At 44.8% G+C, this 16,988-nt stretch overlaps 2 protein-coding genes across 3 annotated transcripts; both read left to right on the top strand.

Annotated features, from left to right (window-relative positions):
- The first annotated feature begins 1 nt into the window (after position 1).
- On the top strand, positions 2-8,737 carry cul4a (cullin 4A). Of its 2 annotated transcripts, XM_052062662.1 has the most exons (20): positions 3-644; positions 1,159-1,274; positions 1,460-1,563; positions 1,835-1,904; positions 1,997-2,070; positions 2,209-2,371; positions 2,439-2,528; positions 2,606-2,688; positions 3,481-3,548; positions 3,727-3,845; positions 3,933-4,125; positions 4,660-4,764; positions 5,081-5,191; positions 5,373-5,458; positions 5,992-6,099; positions 7,177-7,290; positions 7,367-7,472; positions 7,565-7,737; positions 7,818-7,970; positions 8,052-8,737. In XM_052062662.1, the coding sequence occupies exons 1-20, from the start codon at positions 509-511 to the stop codon at positions 8,145-8,147; spliced, it is 2,268 nt and encodes a 755-aa protein (XP_051918622.1). In that variant the 5' UTR covers positions 3-508; the 3' UTR covers positions 8,148-8,737. The 2 variants fall into 2 exon arrangements, 1 of the variants encoding a protein (XP_051918622.1); XR_007961991.1 differs by lacking the exon at positions 8,052-8,737 and having other exon boundaries at positions 2-644; positions 7,546-7,737.
- Positions 8,738-10,727: 1,990 nt separating this feature from the next.
- On the top strand, positions 10,728-16,807 carry lamp1a (lysosomal associated membrane protein 1a). Its single transcript, XM_052062722.1, has 9 exons — positions 10,728-11,121; positions 12,767-12,873; positions 12,977-13,196; positions 14,162-14,323; positions 14,403-14,614; positions 14,706-14,831; positions 14,907-14,973; positions 15,047-15,214; positions 15,950-16,807. Exons 1-9 carry the CDS (start codon positions 11,064-11,066, stop codon positions 16,087-16,089), a joined length of 1,260 nt encoding a protein of 419 aa, XP_051918682.1. The 5' UTR covers positions 10,728-11,063; the 3' UTR covers positions 16,090-16,807.
- Positions 16,808-16,988: the final 181 nt, after the last annotated feature.

Consider the following 16,988-nt stretch of genomic DNA (forward strand, 5'->3'; position numbering starts at 1 on the left):
ATTCACCCAAGATGCACCTGTCCGAATGAACTGAAAAGCCATTTTGTTGCGTAAGCTAGCCGTTTGGGCAAAATTTAAATAAAAACAACGTGTTAACATGAATATCGTGGACTTGTGACACACACCCTCACTATTTCACCTCTTTGATGTATTATCTCAAGATGTTAAAATCGAACCAACTCGTTTGCGTAAGTCGTCATACGATTTGTGGATTAGCCATGATGCTAATGCTTTGCGGCGGCGACGTTAAGTATGCTGCAGTTACAGAAGCACACTGTCGCCTAGCCGGCTGCTCTTTATTGTTTTATTTGGTTGAGTAACCAAACATTACTCAGGGTTTTTTCGCAGATGTTCTGTATAAAGCCCGCGGCTCATTTTCTCACGATCAAAGGTACTTGGTTCAAGAATTACGCTTTATATGGTCACTAGGCGGCTGGGCAATCAAAGGGAAAACTTGGCGAAAACACTTGGAAGGAGCAAGCGTTAAGCTTTTAAAGCTAATCTGATCATGGCCGAAGACACCAGACAGGACAAGAGGGCCAACTTCTCGGCTTTAACGGACACCAACGGGATGACCAGGACATCTTCCATGTCTTCCGGAAAATCTGTCTCTTCCAAGAAATTAGTGATAAAAAATTTTAAAGGTATTGTTCTCAACACCGTGTTAGCCACAGTGACCACGTTTTATATTGACAGACAGGATGCATTCATCCTGTCCCTCACAGTTAAAAATCAACATATAATTTGATAGCAGGTGTAAATTAGTTGCACATGTGGTGAGTCGGGCAATTCTCTCAATGCCTCTAATGTGTAACTGTTGATCACGCTAACGTTGTTATGATGTAACTTAACTGCATGCACTTTCTTGCTGGCAACGTTTTGATGGTTTTGTAGCCCCCTCACCTTTGTTGAGTGTCATCCTTAAACTATTAGAACTTGCCCTTGCCTGTAAACAGATTATAGTCTATGAATTTGGCTAAAAATATCATACCACGTCTATTACTTAATCGGTGACGTTTGAATTAAACTGCAAATATTTAGCCGAAGTGCGCGGTGTTTATAAACCAGTCTATTTTAACGACCAGTCAAACCTATAATCAATGCTGTACTCTTATAATGAAGCACTACAACATTTTGGCGGTGTTTTTCTCATGACAGATCGGCCCAAATTAGCCGAGAATTACACTGAGGACACTTGGTTGAAACTGAGAGATGCAGTCAGTGCCATCCAGAACAGCACATCTATCAAGTACAACCTTGAAGAGCTCTATCAGGTTTGCTCTCATTTCATTGCCAATTAGTCTTTGTCAGGTGACTTGTATAGAGAGAAGCTGTTCCGTTTCAATCTGTTTTGATTCATCCGAAATTTTCAATATACATTATCTACCGTAGTTGATTGACTGATGTTTTTCTATTTTTTTTCTTTCTTTCACCCTTGGCTTGTTCTTTCTTGCCGAAGGCTGTGGAGAACATGTGTTCCTATAAAGTCTCCCCCACGTTGTACAAGCAGCTACGGCAGGTCTGTGAAGATCACGTGCAGGCCCAGATCTACCAGTTTAGAGAATATCCTTTTATTCGGCATGCTCAGACCGCTGAAACGTTGACAGTGTTGTTTGTTTCAACACCGGGGATTCACCGTATTAAAGATCTGGATTTGTTGCAAAGGCATTTTGTATTCAAAATTGGTAATTTATTGACATAAGTGAGGCACGCCTCAATGCGAAGCTGTGCAGTTCTACAATGCTGTGATTACAACCACACAAAGTCCAGAAAAAAAAATCCAAAACGCTTTGAAAGATGACTTGAGGTCACATTTCCTCAATATTGAGCTCACAGAATCTTTGGACAACCTGTCTTTCCTGAAGAGGATGAATCGCTGCTGGCTGGATCACTGCCGGCAAACTGTATGTGTGTGATCAGGTCTTGGTACTTCATGGGAACGTTTGAGCGTCGATACTGGATTGATACGAATGTTCTTCCTTGATCTTTCATATAGATCATGATACGAAGCATCTTTCTCTTCCTGGATCGCACATATGTCCTGCAAAGCTCCTTGCTCCCATCCATCTGGTAATTGCAATTACTTTGGAATTTTTTTTACCTTGCAATTTACTTTTTTACCTTGGAAATTTTTTTTTTACCTTGCAATTACTTTGGTGAGGTGAATGAGGAGAATTTTTTTTTGTTTTGTTTTGTTGTGCCATTCAGGGATACTGGGCTGGAACTGTTTCGTGTCCACATTGTAAGTGATAGCGTTGTCCAGAAGCGTACGGTAGACGGCATTTTGGAGCAGATCGAACTTGAGCGGAATGGCGAGACAGCTGACCGCAGTTTGTTGAGAAGCCTGCTGGGAATGCTTTCGGCCCTCCAGGTAGACCATTGACTGCCCGCCGTAGCGATAAGCAATGCCGTTTTACTTTTGTCCGATGTCTTTGCAGGTTTATAAAGTGTCTTTTGAAGAGAGGTTTTTGTTTGAAACAAATCGCTTGTACGCCGCAGAGGGACAGCGGTTGATGCAAGACAGAGACGTGAGTGACACGGAGCACTCATGAATCCGGAATGAATGCCAGGAGTGCCTTATCTTGTGCGTTTTCCTCGCAACCAGGTGCCCGAGTACCTGCACCATGTGGCTCGTCGACTGGAGGAGGAGAACGATCGTATCATGAGCTACCTCGACCTGAGCACCCAGTAAGACTCGCATTCAATGTAAAAACGGTCATTCTGGTCAAATAATTTGGGTTTCATCAGACTACACGGAAGTCATGTGACATTATTACGGCGTTTAGGAAAGAGAAATTGTTCTGGTTATCGTAACTGACCAACAAAAGGGAAAGGTATCGTCTCATTTCATGTCGGACAATGAGGAAAAAAGCCAATTGTGTCTTCAGGTGTAAACGTACGGCAGGGGTGTCCAAACTTTTTGCCAAGGGGGCCAGATTTTATGTGGTAAAATGTCGGGGGGCCGACCTTGGCTGACATTCTTTACATTGAACAACAATATTGTTCAACAAATTTTAGTAAGCCAGTCTGTTTCACATTTCCATTTTTATTTTAATTTCAACAATCTTAAGAATTTCTTTTGGTTCATTTGAAACAGGAATTTGAAATATGACATATCAGTCAATATAAACACGGAGTGATGTCTTGTTAACTCGTGAGTGATGCCCTCTAGTGTCTAAATGCTATTACTCATTTAGCCACTAGAGGGAAGCAGTACTCTATGAAACATCACTCACCAGTCTACGAGACCTCAGTCAATGCAACACGTGTTCCATTGCGCCCAACCTGCGGGCCAGACGGCACTGATTTTATGACAGGGGCCGAGGGCCGGATGAAATTCGACCGCGGGGCGGATTTGGCCCGCGGGCCAGACTTTGGACATGTCTGACGTACGGTTTCAACTGTAATTTTTTGTGTGTGTGTGTGTGTGTGTGTACGTGTTTTATTACATTTTTTTATGTTGTCTCCACTTTCATGTAGGAAACCTCTGATTAGCTGCGTTGAGAAACAACTTTTAGAGGAGCACATGAATGCAATTCTGCAGAAGGGTACGTTGGCCCAGAAACTTTACACTTACCTCTGTGCGCATTTTCACAATGTCCTACTGAATGACTGCATTATACTGATTCGCCTTCACTGTGAAGGGATCTGTTGGGAAAACGGTTTTGTTTTTTCTAAAATTGCACAGAAATGTCTACTTTTAATTTGTGTGTGACATTTTCACAGGTTTGAGCATACTTTTGGATGGGAATCGTGTGACCGAGCTGGCCCTCCTTTACCAACTGTTCAGTAAGGTGGTGGGAGGACTGTCCACATTATTGCAGTTTTGGAGGGACTATATCAAGGTGTGCGCGTCACTTCCATCTGCAATCCCCCCTCCTGCCCCCACACACAGTGACGCTGACCTTCTAGTATGTACTTGATGTCCATAGTCCTTTGGTGGAGAGATTGTCTGTACCCCAGAGAAAGACCAGGACATGGTACAAGAGCTGCTGGACTTTAAGAAAAAGATGGACAATGTGGCTCAGAGCTGCTTTGCGCGGAACGAGGGATTCATCAATGCCATGAAGGAGGCCTTCGAGACATTTATCAACAAGAGGCCCAACAAACCCGCAGAACTCATCGGTATGTCGGGCTTAAGAATCATACTCATATTGATACTATTCTATTCATTCATCTTCCGAGCCGTTTGATCCTCACTAGGGTCGCGGGGGGTGCTGGAGCCTATCCCAGCTGTCTTCGGGCAGTAGGCGGGGGACGCCCTGAACCGCTTGCTAGCCAATCGCAGGGCACACAGAAACGAACAACAATTCGCACTCACACTCACACCTAGGGACAATTTAGAGCGTCCAATCAGCCTGCCACGCATGTTTTTGGAATGTGGGAGGAAACCGGAGCACCCGGAGAAAACCCATGCAGACCCGGGGAGAACATGCAAACTCCACACAGGGAGGCCGGAGCTGGAATCGAACCCGGTACCTCTGCACTGTGAAGCCGACGTGCTAACCACTGGCCTACCGGGCCGCCCGATACTATTCTATTTTACAGGAAAAATGTCCTCCTTGTTCAAAATGTTTGGATGGGGGTTATAGTTTGCATGTTTGAGTGTGTTTTTTTTTTTTTACTTCACCTTTTATTTACCCTCGACTTTCATTCCAGCTAAATACGTGGATTCTAAGTTGAGAGCTGGTAACAAGGAGGCTACAGAGGAAGAGCTCGAGAGAATTCTTGACAAGATCATGATCATTTTCCGCTTCATACACGGTGAGTTGCACATTTGAAGTGTTTGTTTTTCAATTTGGGCACTGACGGTCGGATGAGAGTTTTCATGCATTGCGCGGCGAATATGGCAAAACACCTCCTTGGCAATATTGTACAACTCACTGTTGCATTCATTCCTGGGACGGAGTTGTTGCTTGCCGAAGTGAGTACTGGTGTGCAAGGGCACCCAAGATGGTTTGAACGCAAATAGAAACATGATGTGTCAGATGTAAATACGGTTTTCTCAGTCAAGTGCATTTATTGTCAGTCAACTCTTTAGATGCACTGAACACCCCTGTTGTCGCGCTCGCTTGTCTAGGCAAAGATGTTTTTGAAGCGTTTTACAAAAAAGACTTGGCCAAGCGTCTACTGGTTGGCAAGAGTGCTTCTGTCGATGCCGAAAAATCCATGCTCTCCAAGCTGAAACACGGTAAGTCGGCCGATATATCTTGAGTATGAATTTGTAACTTACTTTGTTGCATCCTGCTTTGGGCACAATATTCCATTGGGAATTTTGTTGTCATTGCAAAGCTCCATAAAACTCTCATGTATAGTATAGAAAAGCGTAGACATGTTTTGGCTGTTACGTTTGTGCCGTTGACTTCGCACAGAATGCGGAGCGGCATTTACCAGCAAGCTCGAAGGGATGTTTAAGGACATGGAGCTCTCCAAAGACATCATGATTCAGTTCAAACAGGTACTCTCACGTTCTCTGTCCGCGTCAGGCCACTTTGAAAACGTAACGCGACTTCAACGGACAGTTTTATGGACAGTTAGGACGGCAGAAAAAATCGTTGGCACCGCCCTACCCACTCTTGAGGACTTGCACACTGCAAGAATCAAGACAAGGGCACGGGAAATCCTCCTGGATCCCCCGCACCCTGCCCACCACCTTTTTCAGCCACTCCCCTCAGGCAGACTCTACAGATCCATGCGCACCAAATCCAGTAGACACTTAAACAGCTTCTTCCTTCTAGCCATTAACTCCTTAAACAGTCACTGACATAGTCACTCTTCTTGCATCACAAAATGGTACTACAAAACTACTGGTATACTCTAAAATGGTTCAATGATTTTGTTGTTTACGATGATACTAGTGCAGCGTGTGATACCGGAGACAAATTCCTTGTGTGTTCTACATACTTGGCCAATAAAGATGATTCTGATTCTGATTCTGATTCTGAATGTCCGCGGTCATTTCATGCCTACTATTGTGGCGTTTCCTCTCAGTACATGCAAAACCAGAGTGAGCCGAGCAACATTGAACTAACAGTCAACATCCTGACCATGGGCTACTGGCCTTCATACTCGCCCATGGAAGTCCACTTGCCCCCAGAGGTAAGTCCACTGAAATCATCGTAATTTATATTCCTCATTGTTTACATACCGTGCCTTGAAAAATGTTAATCGTCCTGGAACCTTTTGCCATATTGTGACCTTCCAATCACCAACGTCTGTGTATTTTGTTCAAAATTTGATGTGATAAACAAATACAGATCACAGATAGCACATCACTTATGAAGTGGAACAAAAATGAGATGTGTTTTTCAAGAGATTAATCTAATATGAAAATGAAGAATGTGGTGTGCATTTGAATTCTGCATTCTGACGCATTTCACGGCAATCACGTGCCTTCGTAAGTTAATATCATATTAATATTATATAATATTAATATTATATATTATATAATATAATATTCATTCATTCATCTTCCGAGCCGCTTGATCCTCACTAGGGTCGCGGGGGGTGCTGGAGCCTATCCCAGCCGTCTTCGGGCAGTAGGCGGGGGACACCCTCAATCGGTTGCCAGCCAATCGCAGGGCACACAGAGACGAACAACCATCCGCACTCACACTCACACCTAGGGACAATTTAGAGTGTTCAATCAGCCTGCCACGCATGTTTTTGGAATGTGGGAGGAAACCGGAGCACCCGGAGAAAACCCACGCAGGCCCGGGGAGAACATGCAAACTCCACACAGGGAGGCCGGAGCTGGAATCGAACCCGGTACCTCCGCACTGTGAAGCCGACGTGCTAACCACTGGACTACCGGGCCGCCTTATTATAATATTATATATTATAATAATTTAATATATAATAATAAGCAAATAGAATCTACTTGTGTATAATTGACACTTAAAGCTCATCACTATTGCCCCCTCCCTGCAGCCAAAATAACACGTATTTTTGTTAAATTAATAATACCTAATATTGAAATTAAGATGTAGCAGGCGGAATTATTGAAACGGCTCCGAATGGATCAGTTTTGGGTTTTACAGCTACGCTAGATTTTGCAGGCAGGCGGAAAATCACGCCTAGTGATCAGTGGTTGACCCGTTATTGTACCTTGCGTGTTTATCTCATCTGACCTTGACGGTACGGTTTTCTCTTTCATTTATTTTTTTATTTTTTGAGATGGTAAAACTCCAGGAAGTGTTTAAGCTCTTCTACTTGGGGAAGCACAGTGGGAGGAAGCTGCAGTGGCAGCCCACGCTGGGCCACGCTGTCCTTAAGGCGGAGTTCAAAGACGTAAGTTCATTCGTGATCACGGCTCCGAAACTCGGCTTGTCTTGAGAACTTTATTCATCGATCGATCGCCCTGCAGGGAAAGAAGGAGCTTCAGGTCTCCCTGTTCCAGACGTTAGTGCTGCTGATGTTCAATGAGGGAGAGGAATTCAGCATGGAAGAGATTGGCGCTGCCACGGGTATAGGTTAGTGGGGGTTTGCTTATTGCCTCAATCATTTAGCGGGCAAGTCGGTAGACACGCCCGAGGGACACCTTAGCTTTTCTCTTCCCGCACAGAGGAGGGCGAGCTCAGGCGTACGTTGCAGTCGCTGGCCTGTGGAAAAGCCCGCGTCCTCAACAAGATTCCGCGGGGAAAAGATGTGGAGGACGGAGACCGCTTCGATTTCAATAATGAGTTCAAACACAAACTCTTCCGCATCAAGATCAACCAGATCCAAATGAAAGAAACCGTAAGAACGCATTTCATGTCGGGGCCCATTATTCCCAAAGTCGGCGCTTGCTTTGCGATGAAATGGCGTTTTCCTTGTAGGTAGAGGAGCAGGTCAGCACCACAGAGCGGGTGTTTCAAGACCGGCAGTATCAGATTGATGCAGCTGTGGTGCGCATCATGAAGATGAGGAAGACACTCAGTCACAATCTACTTGTGTCAGAGCTCTACAACCAGTTGAAGTTCCCCGTCAAGGTGACGACTACGAGTCTAAAACTTCTCTCGACACACGGTCACAAAGCTCATTCGCCTTTGACTCACTCTTCTCCCCCGCAGCCCGGCGACTTGAAAAAGCGTATCGAGTCCCTCATCGACAGAGACTACATGGAACGTGACAAGGAGACGCCAAACCAGTACCACTATGTTGCCTGAGGTGGCAGCACTGAGCAGCCATGTTTTTGGGAAGTGTTGGGCTGGTCCCCAAAGCAGCCCCCGCAGTCCTTCAGCCGCCGACTTTATTGGTGCCACGACATTGGGTGCAGCATCAAGGTCCCAAGAGTCGAGACTTGGCTGGGTTCTGTCTCGCACGCGATGGCTCTGGGCTCTGCCATGGGAGTTAAGTCCGAGAGGAGGCTGGCGGAGTGATCCAGATTGTTTGTTTGGTTTAAAAGAAAAAAACTATGACAAGCACTTTCCTTTCACTTTGCTTTGTTTTATTGCTGCGGGAGGGGATTTTGTTTGTTTGTTTTCCCTCTATTGCCCTGCTCTGAAGTCATTTCAGGGTGGCTTCTGTTTTGTCGAAGTTTTATGTTTTAATTGTTTAATTTCTTCCCCAACAAGTTATCTCCAAGTGTGATTGTTACTGATGTGAAGCGAGGGTTGTGGCTGATGACAATGTGGGTGTTTTACCAAATTGCTCAAATGTCATGTGCAAAATTGTTTTTGTTTTTTCGTTTTCAGATTAAATTGTTTTCAATGTATTGACAAAAATAAAATAAATGGATATTCAATGAGTGATTTGACAGCTTAAGTGCTGTTATTTTTTTGGAGGATTCAACTGACGCTGTTTTTTTTCTCTCTGTCGTGTGAATTGTGCAACATACCGAAATCTACTATGGAGCAATTTAAGTTTAATGTTTGAAAAGTGCCTTATCTGCCGTTCAAAATGTTGTCGATATGTGAGGAGAATGTTGCAAGATTCTGCAAAGTGTTGAAGCGCAGCATTAAAGCAGTCTGCGTTCCTGCTGGGGTTTTACACTCCCTCGTGAATTGATGCCTGTCAGCTGACTTAACCACAATACATGCACTTTGCACTTGTGTGTGTGTGTGTGTGTGTGTGTGTGTGTGAGAGAGAGAGAGAGAAACAGAAAACTGTCTCATGCTATCTACAACCCAACGGAGTGAGTACAGTAAAATGCAATCCAGTGGGACAATACTGGGAGGACAAAAGTTCTTTCTTTACTTTCTGAATTAGTCTCTTTGTATTGGTTTCTTTTCAGATACATATGGGAATTTTTGTATTACATTTACCTCGTACCAAGGCAATAATACTTATGGGTTGTGGTTAATGATAAAGCACTGTATTTCACAAACTTGTGTATTATTGAGTTGTAAATTCTGAGCAGCATGTTGAGAAATTGAAAATGTAAAAGACCTCCATATCAAGCTGTGCTTCAAAGAATTAAGAATTAAGAAAACCTTTATTAGTCTCGCAATGGAGAAATTCCAGATTCACAGCAGCAAAGTTATGAAAGGAAGAAGTAGAACAACAAAATATAGGAGCTGCTGGAAAGGCAGCCACTCTCGCGGCGCCATTTTGAAGTCAAAATAACAAAAAATAACACAAGACAACACATAGGACAGAGACAGTCGTGCAATCTTCACCACTTTTCTGCATACACTTTGTTGTCTGAAGCAGTTATAGATGAAAGAGGAGAGGATCAAAGTGTCCTTTCACCAGTGGATCAGAGACATCATGCTGAAAAATGTGCACACGTCTGCTACAAGCAAAGTTTTGAAAGCAAACACGAAGCTGTAGCGTCCATTGACGAAAAGAGATTAGTTCACTTCTCCTGTCCCACGTAATCCGCTTCAAACTCCAAGCCGCGACTCCCAGCTCCAAATCTGCATCGGCACTCCGCGCCAACGCTCCTTTCTTCTCATCGTCGGCTCCTCAAGACCTCCATCAAAAGAAGTTCCTGTAGAACCTAATGTGAACTGAAAGTATTATATGTTCATGGCTAGCAATTATGAGCAGAATGTAATGATAATTGGTACGTTAGTCTTACCAACAGGCACCAGGTAGCCCAAGTCCCCCAAAGATCGGCCTGTTCTAAAAATAGTTTACCAGTGATGGGAGATTATTCAAGGAATGTTGTTGAAGTGATCATTTGAACATGGAAAGCCTGGCAAAGATTCATGAAAATAATGTTTTGCAGATGGTGTTTATCTGTTCACAAATTATTGACAGATCATCAAAAATATAAGCGTCTTAAGATAAATCAATATTGGTAGTCCAGTGGTTAGCACGTGGGCTTCACAGTGCAGAGGTACCGGGTTCGATTCCAGCTCCGGCCTCCCTGTGTGGAGTTTGCATGTTCTCCCCGGGCCTGCGTGGGTTTTCTCCGGGTGCTCCGGTTTCCTCCCACATTCCAAAAACATGCGTGGCAGGCTGATTGAACACTCTAAATTGTCCCTAGGTGTGAGTGTGAGTGCGAGTGGTTGTTCGTCTCTGTGTGCCCTGCGATTGGCTGGCAACCGATTCAGGGTGTCCCCCGCCTACTGCCCGAAGACAGCTGGGATAGGCTCCAGCACCCCCCGCGACCCTAGTGAGGATCAAGCGGCTCGGAAGATGAATGAATAATTATTGATAATAATATGTAACGCTTATTTGAGCAAATTTGTTATGTCGGAAGCCTGGAACAAACTGGCATCCCTTCACATTAAAAAGTCGCTATCACATCACAGTTGCTTAACAAGAAAAGGTGACATTCTTCACGTGACATGCTAGCTGCGGACGCTACCAGCTCACGTGACGTGACGTAGCTTTCAGTTGCTCTTGTTCCTCTGAGCAGTTGCTCCTTTGACGTATAGAGGGAAGGTTGTTAAAACCGGCGCGGTGTTAAATCATTTTCAACTTCGCCACCCGCGAAGAAGAAGAAGAAGAAGGTGCCGTCGGATCCAGCGTCGCTTAATGTGACAGTGGGCCAACTGACGTGCACATTTCAGTGCGGAAGTCCCACCTGCGTGTGAGGAGCGGCGGCCGAACAGCATCTCTCGCTCCACCTCGACAGCCTTTCCGCGTCTTTGTGACACAAACGCTCATCCTCGTTCTGCATATTAGTTAGGATGAAGCTCGCCATGGCTTCTGGCTCGTTGTTGCTGCTCACATGGTTTGCCGTGCTGGGTGAGTATTTTTGCTCAATCAATGAACAGCTGCATGCATGACCAGTGGCGTGATCGGCTAGCTACAAATGCTACATGTTAATGTTCGCTACTAGTTTAGGTTAGAAACCCTAATTGGTGCCACAATATGTCACAAAGTGTACTAACTTAGCATTTGTTCGTTAATGACCAACATATATCGCTCCTCACCCACATTTGGTCATTTGAATGTATTTCCCCAAACTGAATAACAAGAGCTTTCCGATTTGTCTTCTTAACTCCTGTCGGTTTTGAAACAAAATGCCGTCAAAGTCGATCACAATACACGGAGAAGTCTCTGGACTAATTGTATTGTGTTGTAATTTGTCATGCAAGTTGTATCGATTTTGCGCAGCAGCAACAACTTTGTCATCTGAGAGCTTCATGTGACTTCTGTGTGCTGCTTTGTGTTGCGTAGACAACGATGCACGACTTCTGATTTTCATATCGCCTTTAATATCTGTTCCAGTTACCGACCAAGAGCAGAAATACAAGCCAATCTAATTCTAGCTTTCTTGTTAATGACTATATCATTGTTTATTACAGTGACATTTCGATACAAATATACACCTCAAAGCAAAAAAAAAGCAAAGTCGTGTTATTTTTGTGTTTTGTTACTCTGTTGTGTAAACTGCGGGTGTTGACGTGGTGAACGGAGGTGGCAGTTGGTTCAAGTTTCAGCAGGCAGTGCTGAAACGATGGTGTGATGGGGGTTGGGAGAGTACGGTACAGTACTGAATATTGAGTTCATAGTCACGGAGAAATAATGATAAGAATTAATGAATATGGCCAATCGGCTGTGGAATCTCAGTTTCAGTCCCACTGTGTTACCCACCATGTAAACCCGCGTTTACATGGTGGGTAACACTTTTTGAGCTCTTCTTTTTAATTGTAAATCAGTAAGTTGTGAGGGGGGGGGGGGGGTAACTTGTAAACATAATTTTCTTCCCTGAATTCCCAGATGCATTTTATTGATCGACAACTCTTCAATGTAGACATAAGTGCTTTATTTGTAGGAGGATGAGTTCTTTTAAGGGTTATTAGCAGAGCTTCGATTCACACCTCAAATCCCGATTGTGTTTTTTCTTTTGATGTCGGCAAGCAAGTTCTGAATAGATTTGTATATTTTGCACTTTTCCAGGCATAAAAAAAAAAAACACCTCATTGTGAAACGGATAAAAAAAATCCATTCATTCATTTATCTTCCGAGCCGCTTGATCCTCACGAGGGTCGCGGGGGGTGCTGGAGCCTATCCCGGCTGTCTTCGGGCAGTAGGCGGGGGACACCCTGAATCGGTTGCCAGCCAATCGCAGGGCACACACAGAAACGAACAACCATTCGCACTCACACTCACACCTAGGGACAATTTAGAGTGTTCAATCAGCCTGCCACGCATGTTTTTGGAATGTGGGAGGAAACCGGAGCACCCGGAGAAAACCCACGCAGACACGGGGAGAACATGCAAACTCCACACAGGGAGGCCGGAGCTGGAATCGAACCCGGTAACTCTGCACTGTGAAGCCGACGTGCTAACCACTGGCCTACCGGGCCGCCCAATAAGATTGAAATGGAAAATGGAGTCCACTTGCGGGTACTGGTACTAATTTATGATACTTTGTATAATGCAGGCTTCCTTCAGGCCGTTACTCTCGAAGTGAGGGAGAGGAACTCCACATGCATCAAGGCTGAGCTCTCTGCAGTGTTCGCCATCACCTACAACACCTCTAGCAGCCCGGTACGTACAGCCGCGGATACTATTTTTCCAGCTATAACCGATACATTTGAACTTCCATCGGACATCCATTACGATTCTCAATCAATCCCATGTCTTCCCTCAGAGAACTGTGCAGGTTCCGCTGCCCGACACCACCACGGTCGACCTAGCAAGCAGCTCATGTGGCTCGGTTGCCGGCACGCCTGCGCTGGTGGCAACGTTTGGATCTGGACATGCCCTGGGGCTGAGCTTCTCAACCAACGGAAGTCTTTATAGTGTGGCTGCCCTGGTGCTGCAGTACAACCTCAGCGACTCGTCCATCTTCGCCGACGCCAACAGCTCCGGTGAGAATTGGCACGACAACAAATTGCACAGAAGTTTGTTGACTTCCACCAAGGTGGTGATTTTTTTTTTTTTTTGTGCGTGCATCCATCTCATGATGGGTATTGTTCCGAAAATGTTGACGATAAAAGGTCAGCATACAAAAAGGTTGAAAACAGTTTATGATCCTTATCTTTAGAGCAGGGGTGTCCAAACTTTTTGCCAAGGGGGCCAGATTTTATGTGGTAAAATGTCGGGGGGCCGACCTTGGCTGACATTCTTAATTCATGGTTCATTAATTAATTGCATGGTTCATTTGAAACATGCAACTGCTTATTCACTTGACTTTTTCTTAAACAGAAGTCTCCTGAGTGCAAATTGATTGATTTGAAAGATAAAATGTATCACCATGACTTTTCAATAGTCACAAAACCTTTGACTCGAACAACAGGGAAATGAACAAGCAATACACATATCCACAACTGCAAGGATCATTTGAAATATGACATATCAGTCAATATAAACACGGAGTGATGTCTTATTAACTCGTGAGTGATGCCCTCTAGTGTCTAAATGCTATTACTCATTTAGTGAATGCTATTACTCATTTAGCCACTAGAGGGAAGCAGTACTCTATGAAACATCACTCACCAGTCTATGAGACCTCAGTCAATGCAACACGTGTTCCATTGCGCCCAACCTGCGGGCCAGACGGCACTGATTTTATGACGGGGGCCGAGGGCCGGATGAAATTCGACCGCGGGCCGGATTTGGCCCTCGGGCCGGACTTTGGACATGCTGCTTTAGAGGGTAATAATCTACTCATAGACTTTACAATTGACTAACATGGTACTTACTGCTCTTTTTGAAAAATGTCATTCATTTGGAGTAGAATTGAAATCATTTTTCAGGAAACAAGATCCACTTGTTTGAAAACTAATTTGGATTTACTGTCTTCCTTTTTTTATTTTTATTTTTAAACCTTCAGCTGTGGTAACTGTCACGTCAGCTTCTCCTGGCATCTGGGCAGCAATCAACACCACCTACCATTGTGTGAGCGCCACCTCTGTCGTACTCGGGGACCAAACGGTCACCTTTTCTGAGATGAGACTTGAAGCATACATGCCAGGAAATGGTCTGAGTTCAGATGGTATGACATTTCGTGTGTCCGCAATTTTATAGCTGCGGCTGCCAAGTCCCCAAAAACGATCCTTGCTTTGTTTCTCCAGAAACGATATGTAGAGCAGATCAGGCTCGCACTACCACAACCACTCCCACCACCACTGCCCGTACTCCAACCACAGCGTCTCCAGCCCCCACAACACCCGGATCTCCCGAACGGGGAATTTACTCCGTTCGCAACAGCAACGGCACCGTTTGCCTCTTGGCCCAAATGGGGCTTCAGCTCAACGTCTCCTATGTCTCCCAATCTCAGAATAAGGTAGTGCACGAGCCACTCTGTAATGTTCGACCTATTTCCGATTAGCGATGCATCGGATTTGTTTAACTAATATCTATTTATTTATTTTCAGACTGTCCAAGAATATTTGAATCTCGCTCCTAATCTGACAAATTCTTCCGGATCCTGTGACGACAACAGCGCTACCTTGGTTCTGGCTCAGGGCCGGACTACCACACTCAGCCTCATCTTTACCCTGGTAACAGTACACCGAGCACTGCTTGTCTCCGCTACTCACGCTTTGTGCGCGGACTAATCCAAACTGTCTCAACAGAATTCCACGGCCAACAAATACCGCCTTAGCGGGATAAACGTGCTCGCCAATTGGTCCGATATGACAGGTAGCGAAGCAACATGTTGCACGTCGATCCGAATTCAATGTCATGCGTGCCTGAGGGGTTGTGTCTTTTCCAGCGCCCTTTTCAGCCGAGAACACCAGTCTTGACTACCTACGGACCACGCTGGGACGTTCCTACATGTGTAATACGGAGCAAACTCTGGCTGTGGTGCCGAGCTTCTCTCTCAACACATTTAAACTGCAGGTTCAAGCCTTTGGGGTCACCACCAACCAGTTTGCCACAGGTACCAAAGCCTATTGGGTTTCTTCTGCGTGCGTGCGTGTGTGTGTGTGTGTACTCTTTTGACCTGAGGTCAGGGGTGCCCAACTCCGGTCCTGGAGAGGCCCTTATCCAGCCCGTTGTTGATGTATTCTTCCTTCGACTGAATCAGGTGCGTTGCAGGAGGGACACTTCTAAAACAAGCTGGATAAGGGCCCTCAAGGATTGGACTTGGGCACCCCTGCCTTAAGTCTTGATTTTAAAATCGTTGTCAGTGCCGATCATGTTCAAAATACCGTATTTTCCACACTAAAAGGCGCACTGGATTATGAGGCGCACCTTCAATGAATGGCCTATTTTTTTTTAACATATATTGGAGGTACCACATTATAAGATGCAATCTACACTGCATCCACTAGATGGAGCTACGCTCAAAGAAATGCAAACAAAACACAACACTAATCCTGATTTATACCGGTCAGCGCTCTCTTGCCACTGCTCTGTTTCCGTGTTCAACTGCAAAACCGATCGCCTTTGGTTTGAACTCTACGTTTTAAGCATATCTCTAGCAAGGAGCCATTTTGAGGCCGAACTATTACCGTAATGACCATACACAAGGCACATCTGAATTTAAGGCGCGCTGTGAGCTTTGAAGAAAATGGAAGGCTTTTCAGTGCCCCTTATAGTGCGGAAAATACGGTAATCGGACACATCAGCATTCTAGATTCCAGATTGTCACAAATCTCTCCACCCCCTCCAGCGGAGGAGTGTCAAATGGATCAAGATGAGATGCTGATCCCCATCATCGTTGGCGCGGCCCTTGCCGGTCTCGTGCTGGTTGTCCTCATTGCATACCTAATAGGGCGCAAGAGGAGCCACGCCGGATACCAGACCATCTGAACCAGAACCCTCATCTGAGGTAAACGCCACGGAGCGAGTGTGAGGTGTAACAGTGAAGCGGCCAAACTGCAGGCACCAGCGTTAAGTCAGTGGAAACGAGTGTTGCCAAGTCTGCGTATTGTTTCACATTATTTGGAGATTACGTAATTTTTTTTCCCCCTGGATGATAAAGTCGAATGCAACCAGGTGGGCATCAAGATTGAGTCCGGGATCGAGGCAGCATGTTGACCGTGACCTTTTTTGGGGAATGTTTTCATGATGGAAATTCTTTTTTTGTGTCAAATGTGTTTGTTTTCAGCTGAGTAAAGTATTTATAAATATTGTCTTCTCCTGCTACTGACGTGACGGAGGGAATATGATGAAGTAAAGGTGTGATTTATTGTTGCCGGCTGCAATTGCTTTTTTGGACAGCTAAGAATGTGTATATTGAAATGTTTTAAGGATTGATTGGCAGTGAGTCTCCCATTAGCAGGTGATGATGATCCAAGTCAGCGAATGCTCTGATGTTTCCCCTCCCCTGATGCTTTGCGGTGAAGCGTGACGTTCGACACTGTCTTTTACAATTTTATTTTTAATCAGCGTGTGTGGTGGTCCACAACTCGTAGAAAGTGATGATTTGATCTTTATTTTTTTATAGAAAATACTCTAAAGTCATTTTTGCATTGTGCATCCTACTGAAATATAATAAACATTTGGGTGGTGATTCCTTTTGAGTATACAGCGTGCGCAAGAGTGTGGGATTTGTTCCATCATGTCCATTTAACAGCATTGAGGTGAGTAATTCAACAGCACAGATAATAAGATCGATACCAAGGTTATTTTGGAGTACTGAAACAATATCTGGCTTGAGACCGCCGTACCGAACAAATTGGACGCACCATTCCTGGAATCACATCAGC

This window comes from Hippocampus zosterae, chromosome 4, assembly GCF_025434085.1.
Source record: "Hippocampus zosterae strain Florida chromosome 4, ASM2543408v3, whole genome shotgun sequence".
Lineage (NCBI taxonomy): Eukaryota > Metazoa > Chordata > Actinopteri > Syngnathiformes > Syngnathidae > Hippocampus > Hippocampus zosterae.

Bases quoted from the DNA above. Each gene is read 5' to 3' on its own strand.
- cul4a (XM_052062662.1), top strand. From the start codon at position 509: ATGGCCGAAGACACCAGACAGGACAAGAGGGCCAACTTCTCGGCTTTA. The intron at 3,549-3,726 runs GTACGTTGGCCC...ACATTTTCACAG, and splicing joins GAATGCAATTCTGCAGAAGG to GTTTGAGCATACTTTTGGAT. The intron at 7,971-8,051 runs GTGACGACTACG...TCTCCCCCGCAG, and splicing joins AGTTGAAGTTCCCCGTCAAG to CCCGGCGACTTGAAAAAGCG.
- lamp1a (XM_052062722.1), top strand. From the start codon at position 11,064: ATGAAGCTCGCCATGGCTTCTGGCTCGTTGTTGCTGCTCACATGGTTT. The intron at 11,122-12,766 runs GTGAGTATTTTT...TGTATAATGCAG, and splicing joins CACATGGTTTGCCGTGCTGG to GCTTCCTTCAGGCCGTTACT. The intron at 14,615-14,705 runs GTAGTGCACGAG...ATTTATTTTCAG, and splicing joins TCTCCCAATCTCAGAATAAG to ACTGTCCAAGAATATTTGAA.